The sequence below is a fragment of the Chrysochloris asiatica genome, unplaced genomic scaffold, assembly GCF_000296735.1.
Source record: "Chrysochloris asiatica unplaced genomic scaffold, ChrAsi1.0 scaffold00127, whole genome shotgun sequence".
In the NCBI taxonomy this organism is placed as follows: domain Eukaryota; kingdom Metazoa; phylum Chordata; class Mammalia; order Afrosoricida; family Chrysochloridae; genus Chrysochloris; species Chrysochloris asiatica.
This window is the reverse complement of record NW_006408645.1, coordinates 305,280-324,938: the sequence shown is the minus strand read 5'-3', so window position 1 is coordinate 324,938 and position 19,659 is coordinate 305,280. Positions and strand designations below refer to the sequence as shown.

The window sequence follows — 19,659 nt, the reverse complement described above, 5'->3', positions numbered from 1 at the left end:
TGTTCATGTCCTGTGGCCATTTTTTAATTGGGTTATTTGTCTTTTTCTTGTAGAGGTGTTGAAGTTTCCTATATATTTTTGAAATCAGTCCCTTGTCTGACATGTCATTGCAAAAGATTTTTTCCCATTCTGTGGGTTCCCTTTTTACTCTTCCGGTGAAGTCTTTTGAAGCACATAAGTCTTTAATTTTTAATATGCCCCAATCATCTATTTTGTCTACTTTTGTTTGTGTAGTTTTCAAAATGTTTGGTAGTCTTTGTATTTCCTGAATTAGTCCCCTGACATTTGTCCCAATTTTTTCATTGATAGCCTTCATAATTCTGGGATTCACATTTAGGTCTTTAATCCATGTTGAGTTGGTTTTGGTGTAAGGTGTGAGGTGGAGGTCTTGTTTCAGTCTTTTGCATATCACTTTCCAGTCCTGCCAGCACCATCTGTTGAAGAGACTATCACCTCGCCACTCCATTCCTCTTGAGCTGCTACTGACTAAATGAAGTCACTTTTAGCTCTTAAATGAAAGACCCTGTTTTGTTTTATGCATTGTGTACTATGGCTGATTTAAGGCAGAAAAAAATATGAAATGACCGTCCTACTTGCCAGAGTTGTGAAGAGAAAACAAAAGCTATAGTGGTTATGTGTTGCTATGATGCTAGAAGCTGTCCCACCAGGATTTCAAATAGCAAGGTCATCCACAGTGGTCAGTTGCAGCAGAACTCCCAGACTAAGATGGATAAGGAAGAAAGACCTGGTCATCTGCTTCTGTAAACTAGCCACTATGGAGCGCAATAGGACGCTGTCCAATATAATGCTGAAAATGAGCCGATCAGATTGGAAGTTACTCAGAATACACAGTGTCCACTGCAGTGGACTTGAACCTACAGAAGAGGACTGGGCAGGACTGGGCAACATTTCATTCTGATACACATGGGCTTGCCATGAGCTGGAACTGACTCCACAGCAGCTAACAACAAGTAAAGTGGTTGACTTTGTGCTCTGGGGACCCACATGAGTCTTCCCCCAGTTACTGTGAGGATAGTGACACAGAGCAGGCTGGCGCTGCATCAGGACAGTGCTGGAGAGTGAGCAAAGAGTGAGCGGGCACTGGAAGCAGCTGAATGTGGGCATGTTTCCTCCAGATACTTTCACACTGATGAGCCTACTGACTTGGAAGCATGTCCCCTCTTGAAGGCCAGATGGACTTAGATGCTTCTTTTTAACATGCTCTTTCCTGGCAACAGTGTGGCTTTTCTATAAATCTCTGATAGTCTGAAATAAGTTCACAGTATAAAAGAAGGTCCCGGCTTCTCCAGTGACCAGGTGGCTCCTTTCCAAGAAAAGAATTGCAATGTTCCTCAGCTGCCCTCATTTACGTTTAAAAATTCTCTACCCTTTTCAAGGTCAGCAAAGATGTGCATCATCTTACTATCTTCTCTCCAGATATCACTAAATGCCTTTCATAGTTTATTTGGGGAAAGGGGTGTAAGAATTCTTTCATTTTATTCAACACAAAGCTTTCTGTCCATTTCTTCTCTTTTGTTGTTGTTTGGTTTTGATTTCCCATATTTCTGTTAGTTTCAGATAGGTGGTTCAAAAATGTGCCTTCCTTCATAGATTATCAATTGAACCTGTTAAATATAAACCTTGACCCTTTGGCGGTCTCAGATTTTTGTCTCGCATCGTTCTTATATGAAATGGTCAAGCAAACAAACAAAAAAGAAAAACTAGCCAAATGTTCCCAGATATAGAAAGAATTTTAGCCACCCCCACCTCCTTGGAAGACAATATAAAAAATCACCAAATCTTAGGAAAAGTGATCAGAAATAATCAATTTTAAACCAAACTATCTTTTCAATCAAATTACCTAGTTGACAGACCTGATATTGGCTATGCTGCATCCTGGCAAAAGGCTAGTATTCTAGACGATGCCCCGGGGAGATGGAAGGCTTTGCAGAGCACCTGCACAAGCTTAGCTGGTTTGAACTGAAATATTACCAGACATCTGTGGAATTGCTTTTACCTGCTGGATAATTCTGTACCACACTTGTCAGTAAGCTTCTGATATCCTTTATCAAATAAAGAAATGGAGGCTTAGAGGAACTAAGCTATAAGGAGCAGAACCAGCGCCTCTCACCCTCTGTCTAGCATCCAATGTTTGCTCCACTGCCTGCTGAAATCCAGGCATGATGGGACTCCCATCACACCTATTGGATTATGTTGTTGCTCATTACCATTAAGTTGGTTCTGACTCATGGTGACCTTGTGTGCAGAGTAGTACTGCGTGGAGGCTGTGACCTTTCAAAAACCGATCACCAGGCCTTTCTTCTGATGCGCCTCTGGGTAGGACTGAACCAGTAACCTTTCAGCAAGTAGCTGAGAGCTTAACTGTTTGTGTTACCCAGGGACTTCTATCTGGCATAGCTCGTGTGAAATACCTAGGACATGATGTATGCTCAAGTTGCAAGGTCAAAGAGACTGCCAAATGTACAGGCTAAAACAGCTCTCCTCCTTTGTGTAGGAGCCTGGGGGTCCAATGGTTAAGTAGTTGGCTGATTAGTGAGTGGTTCAAACCCTCCAAACACTTTACAGGAGATCTCTCATAAAGAGTAGAGCCGAGGAAACCCTATAGGGCATTTCTTCTTATACAAGATGTTGTTTTTCTTGTTAAGTGCCGTGAAGCTCGTTCTGACTCATAGTGACCCTGTGTAGAGTTTCTGAGGAATAGTTGTTGGGTTTGAACCACTTGCTCCATGCTCTCCTCTGTAGTGTTCTTGCATGCCCATCTTTATGGAGACATTTATGAAGATGGTGCCCACATTTCCATTACTGGCTCAGATACCTCCTGGGATCTGGTGAAACCTATAACCAGTTGCCCACTTGACATATTTCCAGTGTCTCACAGATATCTCTAAAAATCTTTTCTATATCCAGACAGCTTTACTCTCCACCCAGTTACAGAATCAGAAACCTAGAATCCCTCTGGGCCATTCTTTCCCTTCACCTCTGTATCAAATCCACCAGAAAATGACTATTCTCTTTCCAAAGTGTATTGTCAGTAGTGCAAATGCATCAGCCCACTACTCCTCTATTCCCTTCTAGGCCAAGCTCAGTCATCTTTACCTTGGTTACTGCAGTGGTATCCAGGTTTGAGCCTCTAACATACATGGGTCTCTGCAAGGCATTCTCAATGTGAGAGCAAATGATACCACAGTAGGAATTGAATCCTGCTCTTTTCCAACTCACAATTCTCAATAACGTCCCATTGCCTTTTAGCTTAAAATCCAAATTCCTGTCAAGTGCCTGCATCTTGTGCTACTCTTCCCTTCCCCCAAAATTAAGCTCTTTTTCACTGCTGTGCCCTCTTCCTGGAATGCAATCCAGTCAGGTAGTTTCTTCTTAACCTATGCTCTTAAATGTTTCCTCCTAGAAAAGTCTTCTAAAACAGGTCCCCATGTCTCAGTACCCAATTTATCCCATCAAAGAATACCTCACAACTTATAATCACTTGGTATTTTGCCTGGTTTTTCTTTATCTGGATCCCCATTTTGATTCAAGTATCTTGAAGAGTGGGACTATGTCTTGTTCCCTTTCATCTTCTTGTCATGCCTGTAGTTGCTCAACAAGTGTAAACTGAGTGAATGAGGAGGACCTAAGCGGTAGTGCTTGTGAGTATGAATGGTGGCTCATAGCTATGGATCAGAACTACTGTCTTTGAGACAAACTAGCTTAAGGATTACAAACAAGTGACATGCACACCATTGCTTATCCCTCATACACCAAAGGCAGAGAATGCTGACTCATCATGACAAGCTAGCACCAATGAGCAGTGTGCAACTTCTCAGTACACAGCACTTTGCCACTGCAAAATCCACAAAACTCTTAGGCAAAATCAGAGATAAATCTTCATGACCTAGGAGTTGGCAGTGGAGTCTTAGCTGTAAAACCAAATGCGCAAGCAACAATTTGGCCTCATCAAAATGAAATGTTCTGTGCTTTTAAATGAAAAACAAGAAAATGAAAAGACAAGCCATGAAATGGGAGGCAAAGGGAATATTTACGTATCATATATCTGACAAGGGACTCATATCTGGAATGCATAAAGAACTCTTACAAAGTAGTTATAAAAAGACAACCTGATGAAAATGGAAAAAGGATCTGAATAGACGTTTTTCAATAAAATAAACATACTGATCAATAATCACATGAAAAGGTGTGCAACATCATTAGTCATCAGAGAAATGCAAATCAAAGCTACAATGAGATTTCATTTCACACTGGTTAGAATTTTAGAATCAAAGTCAGATAAGCATGAATGTAAGTGAAAATGTGTAGAAATTAGAACCCTCCTTCATATCCTGCTGGTGGAAATATAAAACAATCCAGCAACTTAGGAAAACAACCTGGCAACTCCTCAAATGAGTAAACAGAGTTACCATATGACCCAACAATTCTACTCCTACGTATATTTCCAAAGTAAATGAAAAAAATATGTCCACTCATCAACTTGTACACAAAAATGTACAGCAGTATTATTCATAATTACCAAAAGATGGAAACAACACAAATGACCATCAACAGACAAATGGATCAATAAAATGTGATCTCTTCATTCCATGGAGGAGTATTTGGCCATTAAAAGGAATGAAGTACAGGATCATGGCTGAACCTTGGAAACATTATGCTCAATTAAAGAAGTCAGGCAAAAAAGACCTCATGCTGTATAATTCCATCCTATGAAGGTTCAGACTGGACAAATGTATAGGCACAGAAAGTCGATTGGTAACTACACAGGGATGAAGGTGGAGGCTGGGGATGTAATAATGAAACAATTTTGTTTTGGTTTTGAGGTGAAGAAATGTTTAAAAATTGACAATGGTTATGGCTTGCACAAATCTTTTAATGTAACAAAAACCATTGAATTACATACTTTAGATGGTGCATTGCATGATTCATGAAACATAACTCAATAAAACAGTTTACCAAAAAAAAAAAAGAAATTACCCCAGGAGCAAACATAGATTCCCTACGATGGAACACTTCAACTGACAGCATTCTTTTGAAGCCCGGGGTGGGGAGGAGGAGTAGGGGAATAGGATAGTAGAGGAATGGTTAATACCTTCCAGGTACTTCTAGAAAGAGAGCTGTCAGCTTAGAATTCAGCACCCAGACTAAGCTGTCATTCAGTGTTGTTGTTGTCAGGTACTATGGAGTTGATTCTGAATCATGGTGGCCCTGTGTGTAGAATAAAATGGATGTTTTCTGCAAAGAAAGTCTGTTAAACAGTTTACCTTGGTGAAAGAATTATCAGAAGAACTTAAGCAATAAAGACGTTTAACATTCGAGGGGAAAAAAAGAAAAACCAGATACAGGAAAAAGCAATGATGAACAAACTCTTGACAAATGTGAATAAATCTATATAAATATCAACTAAAAAAAGAGTAAAGGAGTTCTCTTTCTGGTAGTGACTCAGTATTTGCCTATTGGAATGACCCTCCTGCAGATAAAAATGATAGTTTCTGCACAAAATACAAAAACCATTGTCCTACAGCACCCTGTTTACACCAAATACAGACAGATCGATCGTATAGAGATATAGACACTTTGGAAGAAGTAAATGACACTAAGTGAGTTTCTGTTTTCAGGGTGGTTAGCTTGAGAGCTTGCCCCAGTTGGCATAACATAGAGTAGGTAAAACTGCAATTAAATGGGAATATGAATAATATTTATAGTTGCAAACCAAGGTTGAACTAAAATACTATTTAAAAATATCATAGACCATCAGAAGAAATTGCTGAGAAAAAAGCTTGTCTTGTTTGTTTATGAAGGGAAAATTGTTAAATGTAGACCTTAATCCAGTATGTATATTAACATTTTAAAGCTAACATTTAAAAGAAATGAAAGGGAACATTAAATGTCAAATCATGGTAGGAAAAAGAGATAGAATAAAGAAAGACAATTTGTCTAATAGAAAGTAGGAAAGAAGGAAGAGAAAGAAAAAGCCTAGTTCATAGAAAACACAAAATAGTACAAATAAATCTATTTGCAATCTTATCATGAATGAAATCTGAAAAAATAAAGATGCAGATGTTGAAAATGAAGGGAGGTGTAAAGTAATATGATATATCCAGGTGATATCAAAATTTAAAAATTACTGGTACTGGATTTTTTGTGTTTTTGTTGCTGAGGTATTGTCGTGGTCTATAAATTTTAGAAATTAGTCCTGTCTGATATGTCATTGCCAAAACTTTTCTGTTTTTACTCTTTGGGTGAAACCTTTTGATGCACGCAAGTGTCTGCTTTTTAGGAGATCCCAGTCATCTAGTTTGTCTTCTGCTGTTTGTGTGTTTTCAGTTATGTTTGATAGTGTATTTATGCTATGTATCAGGACCCCTAAGTTTGTCTAATATTGCATTGATGATCTTTATAGTTTAGGTTTTACATTTAGGTCTTTGATCCATCTTTAATTCCTCTTTGTATATGTTGTGAGATACAGGTCTTGTATCATTCTTGTACAAATAGATACTCAGTTTTTCCAGTAACTTGGTAAAGTTATTATTTCTTCCCCATTGTTGTGGACCTCTGTGAAAGACCAGCCATATCTTTGTGTTGTCATTGTTGTTAAGTGCTGTTGAGCCATTTCTAACTCATAGCAACCCAGTCAGTATAGGGTTCTTCTTAAGTGGTGTTTTGCTTACCCAAGTTCTCTTTCCGTATAAAATTGGTGACTAGTTTTTCCATCTCTTTAAAGAATGATGTTGGAATCTGGATCAGGATTGTAGTATATCTTTAGAAAGCTTAATGCGCTACAGTCGTTTTTGCAATGTTAAGTCTTCTTGTCCATGAACATGGTACATTCTTCCATTTATGTTGGTCTCTTTTGATTGCTTGTAGAAGTGCTTTGTAGTGTTCTTTGGATAGATCTTTGATTCCTCTGGTTAGATTTATTCCTAAGTATTTAATTTTAAGGGTGGAGTCTTAGTGTGGTGCTGTGGGTTAATTTTCTTGCTGAATCTTTGAAAGTGATCACATTAGAAGGTCCTGGGTTGTTGTTTTTGTTGTTGTTGTGTGCCATGGAGTCAGTTCCACCTCACAGAAACACTGTACAGGGTTTCCAAAGCTGTAAATCTTTATGGGAGCAGAAATCCTCATCTTTCTTCTGTGGAACAGCTGGTAGTTTTGAACTGCTGACCGTGGGATTAGCAGCCCAATTTGTAACCACTACGCTACCAGAGCTCCTTGGTTCTGGGTAGGGTGGGGAAAATGTGGAACAAAACTCAAAATCATGTGACACTGTAGGATAAGTACCGGGCTGCTAACTACAAAGTCAGTGATTCAAATTCACCAGTCATTCTTCGGAAACCATTATATAGGGTCACTATGAGTCATAACTAACTTGATAGCGCTTAATAAAGTAGATATTAGTGGAATCCCTAAGACTATGGCTCCTAGACACCCTTCAGTATGGAAATGAACTCACCTCCATGGCTCAATTGTCAGCCAAACAGTAGACAGGTCTGTAAAGGGATGAGTAATACTAGGGAGGTATGCACATTTTAGAATAATCAACTATTTGAGGTCAAAAGGACATTTACCCAAAATGTTCTTTAAAAAGACACATAGGACATTTACAAAAATAGATCCTGAACTAGGGCTGTGGTGCAAATCTTAATAGATACCAACAGAATTAATATATTCCAAATCCTATTCTCTGATCAAAATGTAAGATAAATAGATTTGAAAAATTGAAACCTTAACTTTTCAAAGGAGCAGAGAGCATTTATGCTAAGTAAGACATGAATCCTCACAACAGTCTTTCTTGGAATATGTTAAATAAGGCCTGCAGTGGTGCATCTAAGGGATGGTAGTGATGGCAAGTGCCCTGTATGCCATTTGAAGGGGGCGCCACTGAGCATTTTCACCACCTCAGTTTGCATCACCAGTGGTATGAGATCATTCAGCAAATTTAAACTCATATTTTCATATTTGAGAGCTTTCGTGGGCCAAGGCAGACTGTGTGATCTTCCTCTGTTGAGTGTACAAAGAGGCTGTACTTTGTTCAATAATAATTTGAATCTCTGTCTAGTGTGTACAACATAAATAATTTGTCATGCTTCATCATAGAACATGTGAGTTTTCAAAGTACACAAAATTAATCTGCCATTAGAGTTCCTTTCTCTGAATATTCTGTTAAGCAACTGAGTTTCCCAGTTTTGTGACAGGAAGATCCCAGTTTTGTGATAAGGCAGCTTGACGTCTAAGCAGATCAGGGTGGGGACCCGGAGAAGAGATCCCCTGACATGAGGTGCTGTTTCTCTTCTTGTCACCCTTCACCCCACAGTGAGATGAAACAGAAGCTGGATGAGGAAGGCAGCAAGTGCAGCATCCTCTCCAAGCACCAGAAGTTCGTGGAGCACTGCTGCATGCGCTGCTGCTCGCCCTTCACCTTCCTCGTCAACACCAAGCGTCGCTGTGGGGACTGCAAGTTCAACGTCTGCAAGAGCTGCTGCTCCTACCAGAAGCAAGAAAAGGTCTGGATCTGCTGTGTCTGCCAGCAAGCCAGGTGAGAAGCCAGGCACCCTGGTGGGTTCTTAGCTGGCAGCACCTGACCCTTTCTTCAATCAGGTAGGACTGGCTGTGATTGATTGGCCAGCAGACTATTCTCTGAGGTACAGAGAAGGCAGAGGTGAGATGTTGAGTACCAATGGACTTCACAGAAAGAATGAGAGGAAACTTCATGGGTGTGAATGGGAAGGAGAGGTTTGGGCTACCCACATACTTCATCTGTCCTTTAGATGTTTCTCATCTGGCACTCATCCTTTTATTCTACAATGTTGAATTCTCAGGAGTTATGCTGGGTGTGGAAATATGATGGTGAAATGGTAGCTTGCTTGGGGCTCTGAAGGAGAACTTAGGGGTGACTGAGTATGTGAATGTTGACTAGAGCGCTTAAGAGTTTCACAGGTACACATGTTCTCATTATCCCTCAGTGGCTGATAGATCATTGGTTGGTTGGTTGGTTGGTTTAACATTATTTGGAATTGATGAGTTTGGTGTTTGTTACTTTGAATAATTATATCGTTACTGATACTAGCATTCTTCAAACGTTAATATTATATGACTAGTACATTTTCTTCAAATCACATCCCTTGTAAATGGAAGAACCTGGCCTCAAAAGCCAAATCTCCTGATTCTTGTCCAGTGCTATTTCTATTATACCAGAAATGTGTTTACTATAACTCTTGCCAGGTATTGAAAAATAAGTTATAAAAAGGAAGGAGCCAATGGCTGCTAAGGTTATGTTTTACATTTCCATTATGCGTTCCTAGCAGCTTAATGAAGAGACTAGAGGCTTAGGTAACCCCATTTATTTTAATTTTGCCTCATATCCATGTCAACACAACTTGACAGCTACCTGAGTCTCTGAGGCAAAACATCAGAAAAGAAATGACCTTTCTTGGAAAGATACTTGAAAAGATACCTAAAAAGATGGTATGCGTTTGTTCCATTTATTTTAAAGAAATGAGAAACTTACTAAATCTTCCACACTCAGTTCATCTGGCACAGAGCACAGCCAAGCTGTGGATGTTGAGAAGTTGGAATATTACAATTTAATCTTCGATGATGTCTTGTGGGAGTTTGGCGATTATTGCTGACTCAAACTGGAAAAGGAAGAGAAGTTGGGCTCATTCCCTGCTTTTTCCATATTATTCATGACCCGTGTGACATGATTTTGCATTCTGGAAGTTCTCTAAAGGCCAGTTTGCTAGAGAAGTGTGTCTGGATCAAAGTACGTCAGACAGACAGCCCATCTGCTGATAGTCTGTTGCCTCGTACCTTGATCACGTTCCCATGATGTGAAGGGTGCCTCCCTAGAGCTGATTTTATTTATAGAGTTGAAAGCTGTCTAATCCTTCAGAGTTGCATAATATCTATAGCCACATACATCATATGAAGCATTTAAGACATATTTTGACTGCAATGAAGTACAGAAAATTTCAGAAAAATAAAAACTTTTAAAACATGCCCAGGTTTTTGAAACAGAAAAATAGTTAATGACAGTTGTTTAGATTATAAATACAGATTATATCCTGGTAGGTGCAAGAGTCTGCTGTTGGGTGATGGCAGTGTGAAGCATACTGTTCTAAAGTCCTTTCTGTCCGTCTGCTTCTCAGCGCTTCATTTGATTTGAAATTCACCTTAGACACTGGTCTTGGTAGCATTCTTCTAGCGTGTTCATATTCAAGCCATTGTATTTTTAAAACACTGTATATGCCAGGTTCCATGAAGAACACTTAATTTTTTTTTTTTAACTTAATGGATCTCATCAAACTGTTTGAGAGCAGCGCTATGACATTCTGTAACCGCTTTTTTGAAGATGTCTTCAAACCCATATTTCACTCCCTGCTGTCCATACTGTACTTTTCCCTGCCTTATGTAAATTAATCACATTCTATTGCATTGGTTTAATTTCCAGCTGTTTATCCAGTGGCTGTCATATGTATATATGTATATGGAGTTATGGAGTCCTGGTGTGGGGCTGTGGGTTAATGCTCCAGACTGGAAAGCCGTGTGAACTGCAAGGTCGGCGGTTCATCGAAAATCCTATACAGGGTTGCTATGGGTCAGAACTGACTTGACAGCACTTCACAACAACAACAGCATATACATGTAGCATAGTGGTTACAAATCGGGATGTGAACCTCAAGATCAGCAGTTCGAAACTATCATCTGTTCCGCGGGAGAAAGATGAGGCTGTCTGCTCCCGTAAAGATTTACAGGCTTGGAAGCCCTGTACAGGGTTGCTATGAGTCGGAACCAACTCCACAGCACACAACAACAACATGTGTGTGTGTGTGTGTGTGTGTGTATTTTGGAGATCTTATGGAAGCCACAACTAATCATAATGATAAACAATTTTTGCAAATAATTTTCTTCACAAAAAATTAAGGATCTACGCATGGAGGGTGAACATTCAGGCTGCAATAATGCCAACTGTTATCAGAGCTAAGTGGCTGCATCAAGCACATAGGCCTGTCTACGCTGTAGTTTAGAATGAACAACACAAATTAGAAATGTGAGGTTCCTTGCGAGAGGATTCCGTGGTGTCAATTCGCTGTAAAAGTGGTGGTGAGCTGTAACTTCAGCTTTTTGTTTTCCTTCTCAACTGGTGAAAATGCCATAGAGTTCTGTTTTATTATTTAGTTCACTGAAAGCATTTTGAGAATTTTAAATGGAAATTCCCATTTATTCATCTTTGCTGTAATTATGATCACATGGCTAGTCCTTCATTAATTCTTCTTCTTCATATATTTTGCATTAATATGTATTTATCTTGTCAGTGTTGGTTTAAAATTTATAACTTTGGGAGATTACTAATCATCAGATAAATTTATTATAGAATAATTGAAGGATTGTTTAGTTTGGAAGTTGTATAGCAAACAGAACACTAATGAGTTACTCCATCAATTATAAACTTATCTTCTTGACAATTGATTATGTATATGTATTCGGACCTTATAAATAAGGGCATAAATTCAATAAATGACCTTCTGCAAGAAACAAAATTTTATACAGTGTACCCAGACCATAGGATGGTCACTATAATTTGGGGTCTAATTGGTTGAAGAACAACATTCTTCCTTTCTGGGTTACAAAATGGTTTTCTAACTCTTTGCTTTGTTATGAAAATCATTATTTCTGACATTTATAATTTTGTACTATTTATTACCTTTATTACAAACCAGTTTAGGAGATTGTTTTCAGTGTCCTTAAGGACTGAAATCAAAACAACTCATTATACCTGAGGCATTTGCTTTGGTTATTCTAAACCAATTTAAAGCTTCGCTTTTTATGTACTTGAAATTTAAGTGATCTCTACTTTTGTCTGATCATTACTTGGTTTTGTTGCTGTTAAGTGCCTTCCAACTCATTCTTCTTGTTGTTAAGCACAATTCATAGTGACCCTGAATTAGAGTTTCCTGAGGAGCAGCTGGTCGATTTGCACCACCCACCTTGTGGTTAGAAGTGTAGTGTTTATCCTTCAGCACCACACCAGGATATTTCAACCCAAAACAAACCACCCTACTGCCATTCAGTTGATTCCTACTTACAGGGACTCTGTAAGATGCAGTAGGATTGCTCCATAAGGGTGTTCAAGACTAAAGCTCTACAGAAGCAGACCGCCTTATCTTTCTCCCCCTCCCCCATGTGGTTGGTGGGCTCAAACCAGCTACCTTTCTCTTAGCAATCTGATGCTGGACACCAAGGCCCCTTGGTATTTACAAAGTCCCCATAATTCATCAAATAGCATACTATCCTTTTGGCATAAACCCCACCACATATTTTAAAGACAGCCAACATCTTTGTAATATTCCTTAATGTTGTTGTTGTTAAGTGCTGTTGAGTCAGGGTAACCACGCATAGTGACCCTTACAGGGTTTCCGAGGAGCAGCTCGTGGGTTGAACCACCGACCTTCCAATTAGCCATCCAGTGCTGATCTTCCCAGTTACAACTGTTGGTTAAGGACACTGACGGGATAACAAATATTTGGGGAAATATTTAACCTCACTAGAAAACCAAGGAATAGAATTTATTTTTCTTGCTTAATTAGTGATTTATTTTTCTTGCTTAATTAGTGATGTTTTTTTTCTTTTAAAATATCCTACTCAGTGTTAGCAAGGGTACATTGAAAAAGGCAATACTTTTTATTTCTAGTAAAGTGTAAATGGGTATAACCTTTTAAGTAACATGCATGTCATGAGCTTTTTACATGTGCAAGAACTTTCACCCAGAAGTTTCATTTTTGAATGCCACTGTGGTGCTGTGGAGTCCTAGTGAGGCACTATAGGATAAGCACTGGACTGCAAGTTTGGTTTGAACTGCAACGTTAGTGGTTCAGACTCACCAGCCACTCTCCAGAAACCCTGTACAGGGTCACTATGAGTCAGAACTGACTTGACAGCACTTAACAACAATAATGTGGTGCATAGGATCAGCACTAGGCTGTGAGTCACAAGGTCGGCAATTCAAACCTACCAGCTGCTCCTCAGAAATCCCATACAGGATTGATATGAGTCCGAATTAACTCAAAATCACTTAACAACATCAACAATAATTAAAGAATAGAGTCCTAGTAGCACTCAGCTGCTAACTTTGAAAGCTCTGCAGTTCAAACCCACAAGCTGCCCCGTGGGAGAACGATGAGGCAGTCTGCTTCTGTGAACATTTGCAGCCTTGGAAACCCTATGGGCAGTTCTAGTATGGCTGTCACTCCTTGGAAACCCTATACAGAGTCACTGTTAGCTGGAACTGATTCAACAGCACTTAACAATAACAGCATCAGCATGTCTTTGTAGGATCACTGTGAATTAGAATCAGCTGGAAGGCAATGAATTTTATCTGAGATAACTAAAACCATAGAAGAATTAATGCTTTTGAGTTATGGTGTTGGAGGAGAATATTGAAAGTGCCATGGGCTACCAAAAGAACCAATAGATCCGTTTTGGAAGAAATACAGCCAGAGTGCTCCTTGGAGGCCAAGATGGCCAAACTTAGTCTCTCATGCTTCAGACATATTGTCAGGAGGGACTAGTCTCTGGAGAAGGATATCATGTTTGGTAAGGTGGAGGGTCAGAGAAATAGAGGAAGACCCCCAATGAGATGGATTGGCCAATGGCAGCATTGATGGACTCAAGTGTGGCAACAGTAGTGAGGCTGGCCCAGGATCGGGCAGTGTTTCGTTCTGTTGTGCATAAGGTTGCTATGAGTCGGTACCAACTTGATGGCACCTAACAACAACAACAACAACAAAGAAATAATGAAATACAGGAAAAAATTCTGTACAAAAATTAATTGTACTGAATCATTGTAATACAAAGATACAGAAATAATCAAAATGCCAAACAGTAGTACAGTGAATTAGTAAATTAAGACATATCCCATTTGACAGAAAATTATGAGGCTTTTAAAATAATGTACAGTACAACTTAGAAAAGTCATAACCTGTGTAAGGTGGAAACTTGTCAGAGAAGGAAAATTCAGATACTTCCTACTAATAAAGGATGATGTTGTTGTTGTTAAGTGCTGTCAAGTCGATCCTGACCCATAGCGACCCTGTATAGGGTTTCTGAGGAACAGCTGGTGAGCTTGAACCACCAACGTTGCAGTTCAAACGGCTTTGCAGTCTGGCGCATTAACCCACAGCGCCACACCAGGACTAAAGGATAATAGAAAAGTAGAAAACTACACCCTGCCAAAAGCAAAAAAAAAAAAAAATGGCAAGAGCTGGAAAACCAAGGCAGTCCGATCAAGTTCCAGCTTCTACAGGTTTCACTTTATATTTTATTATTGTTGTTAAGTATAAATTGAATTATAGTGACCCTGTATGGGGTTTTCTAAGGAGTTGGTGGGTTTGACCTGCCCTTGTTATAGTTAGCAGTCCATTGCTTATCCTATAGTGTCAGAAGTTAAATTTTTATTTTAAAATGCAAGACTGAAAATAGAATGCAAAATGAATATATAATGAAATCTCTATGGCTAAAAAAAAACACAGAAAAAGTACTCAAAGGACATACACAATATGTGTTCTCAGCAGAACTAGTTCTTGGGGAGGTAGGGTTATGATTCTTCTAGTTTCCAAAGTTTTCAGTTTTGCACGTGTGCTTGTGTAAGACCTGTAAAGAAAACAAATGTAAACAAGCAGAGGGCTTTTGCCTTCCTCTTCTCCCCAGTATACTTGTGCTCTTCACCCAACAGCCCTGCTGCTTTAGGTCAGGAGGCTAAACCACCCAGCACCCCATGGGAACTGGAGGCACTGAAGGGGATACACATTTTGAAATCCCAATTAATAGGCAATTTAGGTTATAGGTACCGCTCTGTCCCACAGATCTGTATAGAGACTGAAACTACAATATCCAGTGTGGTAATTGGGGCTGTCAGAGTGACTCACCCACATCATGAGGCAGATGGAAATTCTTTAAAACTAAACTTACACTTAGTACAAGCTAAGGCACTTTTTTTCCTGCTCCCTAATTCTTTAATATTACTAGATTAATAACACATATATCAAGACTACTTGCTCTGGGTGGGGAATTGATTTTATCTTTTCAGATCTATTCTTTTGTCTAATCCTTATAAGAGCTCTGTGGGGGCAGGAGGGTAGCCTCATTTTAGAACCAGGGGAGTCAGAAGCTTGGGATGATTATGGGGCTTCCCCAAGTTCACTTTTTCAGTGCCAAGTTCAGAAGTCTCCTTGTAGCACTCTTCTGCCCCCACTATGGGACTTCTGGTAAGGTGCACTGGCTTGCGAACCACAAGGTCAGAAGTTCAAACCCACCAACTGCTCCTTGGAAATCCTAGACAGGATCACTATGAGTTGGAACCAACTCAACAGCACTTAACAACAACAACCCCGAATCAGAAACCAGACTCAGAAAGGGGATGGCCATCAGGCAGAGACACAGGAGAGGAGCCTCACAGTTTAGGCCCCCACCCATGTTCTACTTCCCTCCCATTGGCACTCGGAATCCTCACAGACCATCTTACCTGATGACTTGCTACTCTGACAGTCCTTCTGTCTGGACCACAAGTAATGCCTTGATTCTGTATCCACTGGCTGATTGAGTCCTAGAAGTCTGTGTTTACAAGGCAGTTCCAGCATTACAGTATGTAAACCGAACACCAAACCAGTTGATGTGAAGTCATTTCCAAATTATGGCCACCTCATAAGTGTCGGCGTAGAACTGCATGCCATATGGTTTCCAATTAATGCTTTTATCCCCAAAAAGATCAGTAGTGCTCTCTTCCTAGGCAACACCAGTATTTTTGTAAGTAGTCAAGCATCTAATTGTTTGTGCCACCTGGACTCCATATAGAAATCCTTTTTCTTCCATACACAAATGTTTCAATCAGTATTCTCTGAGGAAACAATTTGAACACATAACAAAACATATGCTGTTCAGCCTGTAACTGATTGGAATACCTAAAAGGGATTCTAGAACTTGCCCAGTGAAATAGGTTTGTTGAGGAAACTTTGCAGTGTGTAATACCTTCAGTGGAATCCTGAGCCCCATACAGAACTTTCTGAGGTGGGACATTCCAACTTGAAAGGGCAAGAAGACCAGCCTAGAACAGCTAGTGGAACAGAAGATACTTCTTTTTTTTTTTTTTCCAGTTTCCAAAGGCTTTACTGATAAATGTGCTTTCGGAAAGGATCTTCAGTATCACATCGATTCCAAACCTCTGGCATGAAGAGCTGTGTCAAAGGCTCAGGGGTTGGTGTTTTGTCCACTCTTATTCATAGATCCAGTCATGGCTACAAGATTTGTAGTCAACCAATTCCTCTGGCTTAAACCAGAGACTGATTTCTTTCTCAGCACTTTTTACCGAATCACTGCCATGAATGATGTTCCTGCCAATCTGAATACAGAAATCTCCATGAATGGTGCCTGGCTTAGAATCCGCTGGGTTAGTCTCCCCAAGCATCACTCGACCTGTCTTCACCACGCTCAGCCCCTCCCAGACCATGGCCACAACTGGTCCTGAATTCATGTACTTCACCAGGCCCGGGAAGAATGGGCAGTCCTTCAGGTCAATATAATGTTGCTTAAGGTGCTCATCAGAGGCCTTCATGAATTTCATGGCCACAAGACGGAATCCCTTCTGCTCAAAGCGCTTGATGATGTCGCCCACCAGGCCGCACTGCATGATGTCCGGCTTGATGGCAATGAAGGTGCACTCCATGTCCCAGAAGCTGGCAGGGGAGCGGTGGACGTGTGTGCTGCTGGCAGAGTAGAGATGTGCAGCGACCCAGAAGATACTTCTTTAAAGAAAGATCAGCAGGAAAAATCCAAAACAAAAAATGGTAGTATGAGTAGCTGCTACAAAAAGAAGCAAGTTTTTTGCTGGGGAGCCACTAAGTCCCTTGAGGACAAACCGCCTTCTAAGACTGAAACCCAAAAGGAACACATGAACAGATGTGTAAGATTGCTGAACAGATGTGTAAGATTGCTGGTGATCACATTGGTTGCCTGGTGAGTGGAAGAGGAGGAAATGCAGCAATGAAGATATGGGCCGAGTTCAACCACGTTCCATAGACTCCCGTTGACATGGAGAAGAGAAAGAGAAGGGGAAGGGCTGGTTGGTCCTAAGTATGATGAGACCTGTGGATTCCTGAACCCATAGATAAGGACCTAGCCACAGCAGGCTAGAGCTGAGAGTGAAACATCCAGCTGATATGATGTGAAGGGAGACACACAAGAATGCCCAAACTTGTAGACAGTACCCATTTGACCTAGCTTTGATAGCTTGATCAGAACTCCACTAGAGGAAGATTTAAAAAAAATTTTTTTTTGATAAAGGAAACAAGTGTAAATTGCTACACTTTGATGAACTTAAGCTATGCTTAGGTATGTAGTAGCTCAAAGTACCAACTGAGAGGGAAGGAGCCTTCACATCAATTATCAATCCTATCCCCTCTGTGTACAGGGTTGATAGGGATGGGCAACTCATACATTGACTACCTAAAATTGGGGGAACTGTAAAGGCATGAAGTGACTGGCTTACAAGTTTTCAAGAGGGAGTTTAGTTTCAGAGGGTACAGAGAAGGTAGAATCCCCACTGAATAGTTTTCATCTTGTCTAGATGGGTCTTATGAAAGGAGGTGGGGATAAGATTCTTATGATTCAATAGTGAGTAATTATTATCATGACTAATTGTGACTATCACAACTGTAAAGGTAGAAGTTTTGTTTCAAAAAGGAGGGAGTAGTTAATCTAACAGTCCAGGAACAGAGGACCCTAGGACCATCAACGGAAAAGAGCATAAGCAAACTGTGGGACCCTGTCCAAAGAAGCATGACACCAGAGATGGAGGCAGAGGTGAGGACACAGAGAAGTAGAGCAGCTGAGGACTGTAGACTCATGGAAAGAGAAAGACTGAGTGTTAGCATCCAGCAGGCAGGCTTGCAGAATGTGCCCTATGGTTGTTTAAGTTATTATATACTCCTGATTGTTTTTGTTTTGTTTTTAAGATTTTATTGTGAAGTTTACATGGGAGAGCATCAGCTTTACACTCATCCTATAGTATTTCACTTCATTGCAATGATTACAATCCCCTGCATGCATCGTCAAATAACCAAAGGGTACACCACACAGGCCCACCCCACAGCCACCAGCACACAGCCTTTTTCCCTCCTTGAGTCCAGTGTCCCCAGCTGCTCCATCTGTTTACATCATCATCTCTGTCTCCATCCCTGGCATTACTGCCTCTCTGGGTAGGATCCTGCTCTACGTTCTTCTCTCTTCATGGTTCCAGGGACCTCCGCTCCTGGGCTGCAAAATCAATCACTCTCCTTCTTTTGTCAAAATACATCTACCTCTATATTTCCTACCCTCACAGTCAGTCCTGAGGGCAATTATTCACTGTTGTACCACAAGAGTCATATCCCCTTTTGCTTTCATCAGCCCGGTCCTAACAGATTGGAAATCATTCAGTGGTGATTCTACCTTCCCCTGACCTGTCTGGAACTAGGCTCCCTTTTGAAAGCTTGTAAGCCAGTCACTTCTTTCTTTATAGGCCCCCCCATTTTGGGTACCCAGTGTCTAAGTTGCCCATCCCTGTCAACCCTGTATACCAATGGGGTGGGAGTGATCCTTGCTATAAAGATTTGTTCCCTTTTTTGAGCTACTACATCCACAAGTGTAGGTAACATTCATCCAATTGTAGCAGGTTACTCTTTTTTTTCCCCCTTCTTTCTTCTTCTAGACGAGTTTTGATCATCCAGCCATCGAAGCCATGTCAAGTGGGTACTATCTGCAAGTATGGGTGTTCTTGTGCATCTCCCCTCACTTCATATCAGCTGGATGCTTCATTTTCTGCTCTAGTCCTCTGTGGACATATCACTGCCTCTGGGCCCAGGAGTCCCGGGTCTTGCCATATTTCTGGCCATCCAGGTCTCCACCCGGGTTCACAAGGGTCTATTGAATGTGGTCAGGCTTACCTTGCAATTTCATGGCTGTTTTTCCCCCTCTTCCCCTTATCGGTGACCAGCGTGGTCAGCAGCCAGACCATATGCCTGCTCACATATTCCCCTTGAGTCTCAGTCTTGGAATGGTTTTTACTCTGAGGGGTCCCAGCCACTTGCCTTGACAGCTCCCAGGTGAACAGCTTACTTGTTCTTGTAGTTACCAATCAGACTGCCATTATTGTTTCTGATTTCTCCTGCCAGTCTTTCACGAAATATCTTCTGTTCTTCTAGCTGCTCCACACTGGTCTACTCATTACTCATCCTTTCCAGTGGAAATTTCCTACTTCAGTTGGTTCTGGATTCCACATATGGTCTTGTGCAATGTAAAGGCTCCACAGGAAGCCTCTTTCACTGGGCAATTTCTAGCCCCCTTTAAGGTATTCCAATCAGTTATAGGCTGAAGATGGACTTACAAACTTTCTGTACTGATGCTTCATCACTAGTGATGATTCACTACCCCCCTCAAGTGTCTATTTTACAATAGTAGGCAACGGAAACCAAGATACAAACAACAGCTAAGCATCTTAACATTATTCCACTCTTTTATCCCTTCCAAGCCATGCCTCAATCCCTGTATCCTGGAGCCATGTTGTTTCAAGGTTGTGCATACATCATCATTTACCTCTGTCCCACTTAG

The 19,659-nt window shown here is 40.6% G+C and overlaps 1 protein-coding gene and 1 pseudogene across 1 annotated transcript in view; one reads left to right on the top strand and one right to left on the bottom strand.

The window, feature by feature from the left end:
- Positions 1–19,659, top strand: part of MYRIP (myosin VIIA and Rab interacting protein) — a 438,367-nt gene that overhangs the window by 163,949 nt on the left and 254,759 nt on the right. Inside the window, exon 2 of the mRNA XM_006869177.1 lies at positions 8,336–8,557. Within this exon, the coding sequence (XP_006869239.1) occupies positions 8,336–8,557 (222 nt within the window). The remainder of the gene's footprint in view (positions 1–8,335; positions 8,558–19,659) is intronic.
- On the bottom strand, positions 16,289–16,738 carry LOC102817541 (annotated as a pseudogene).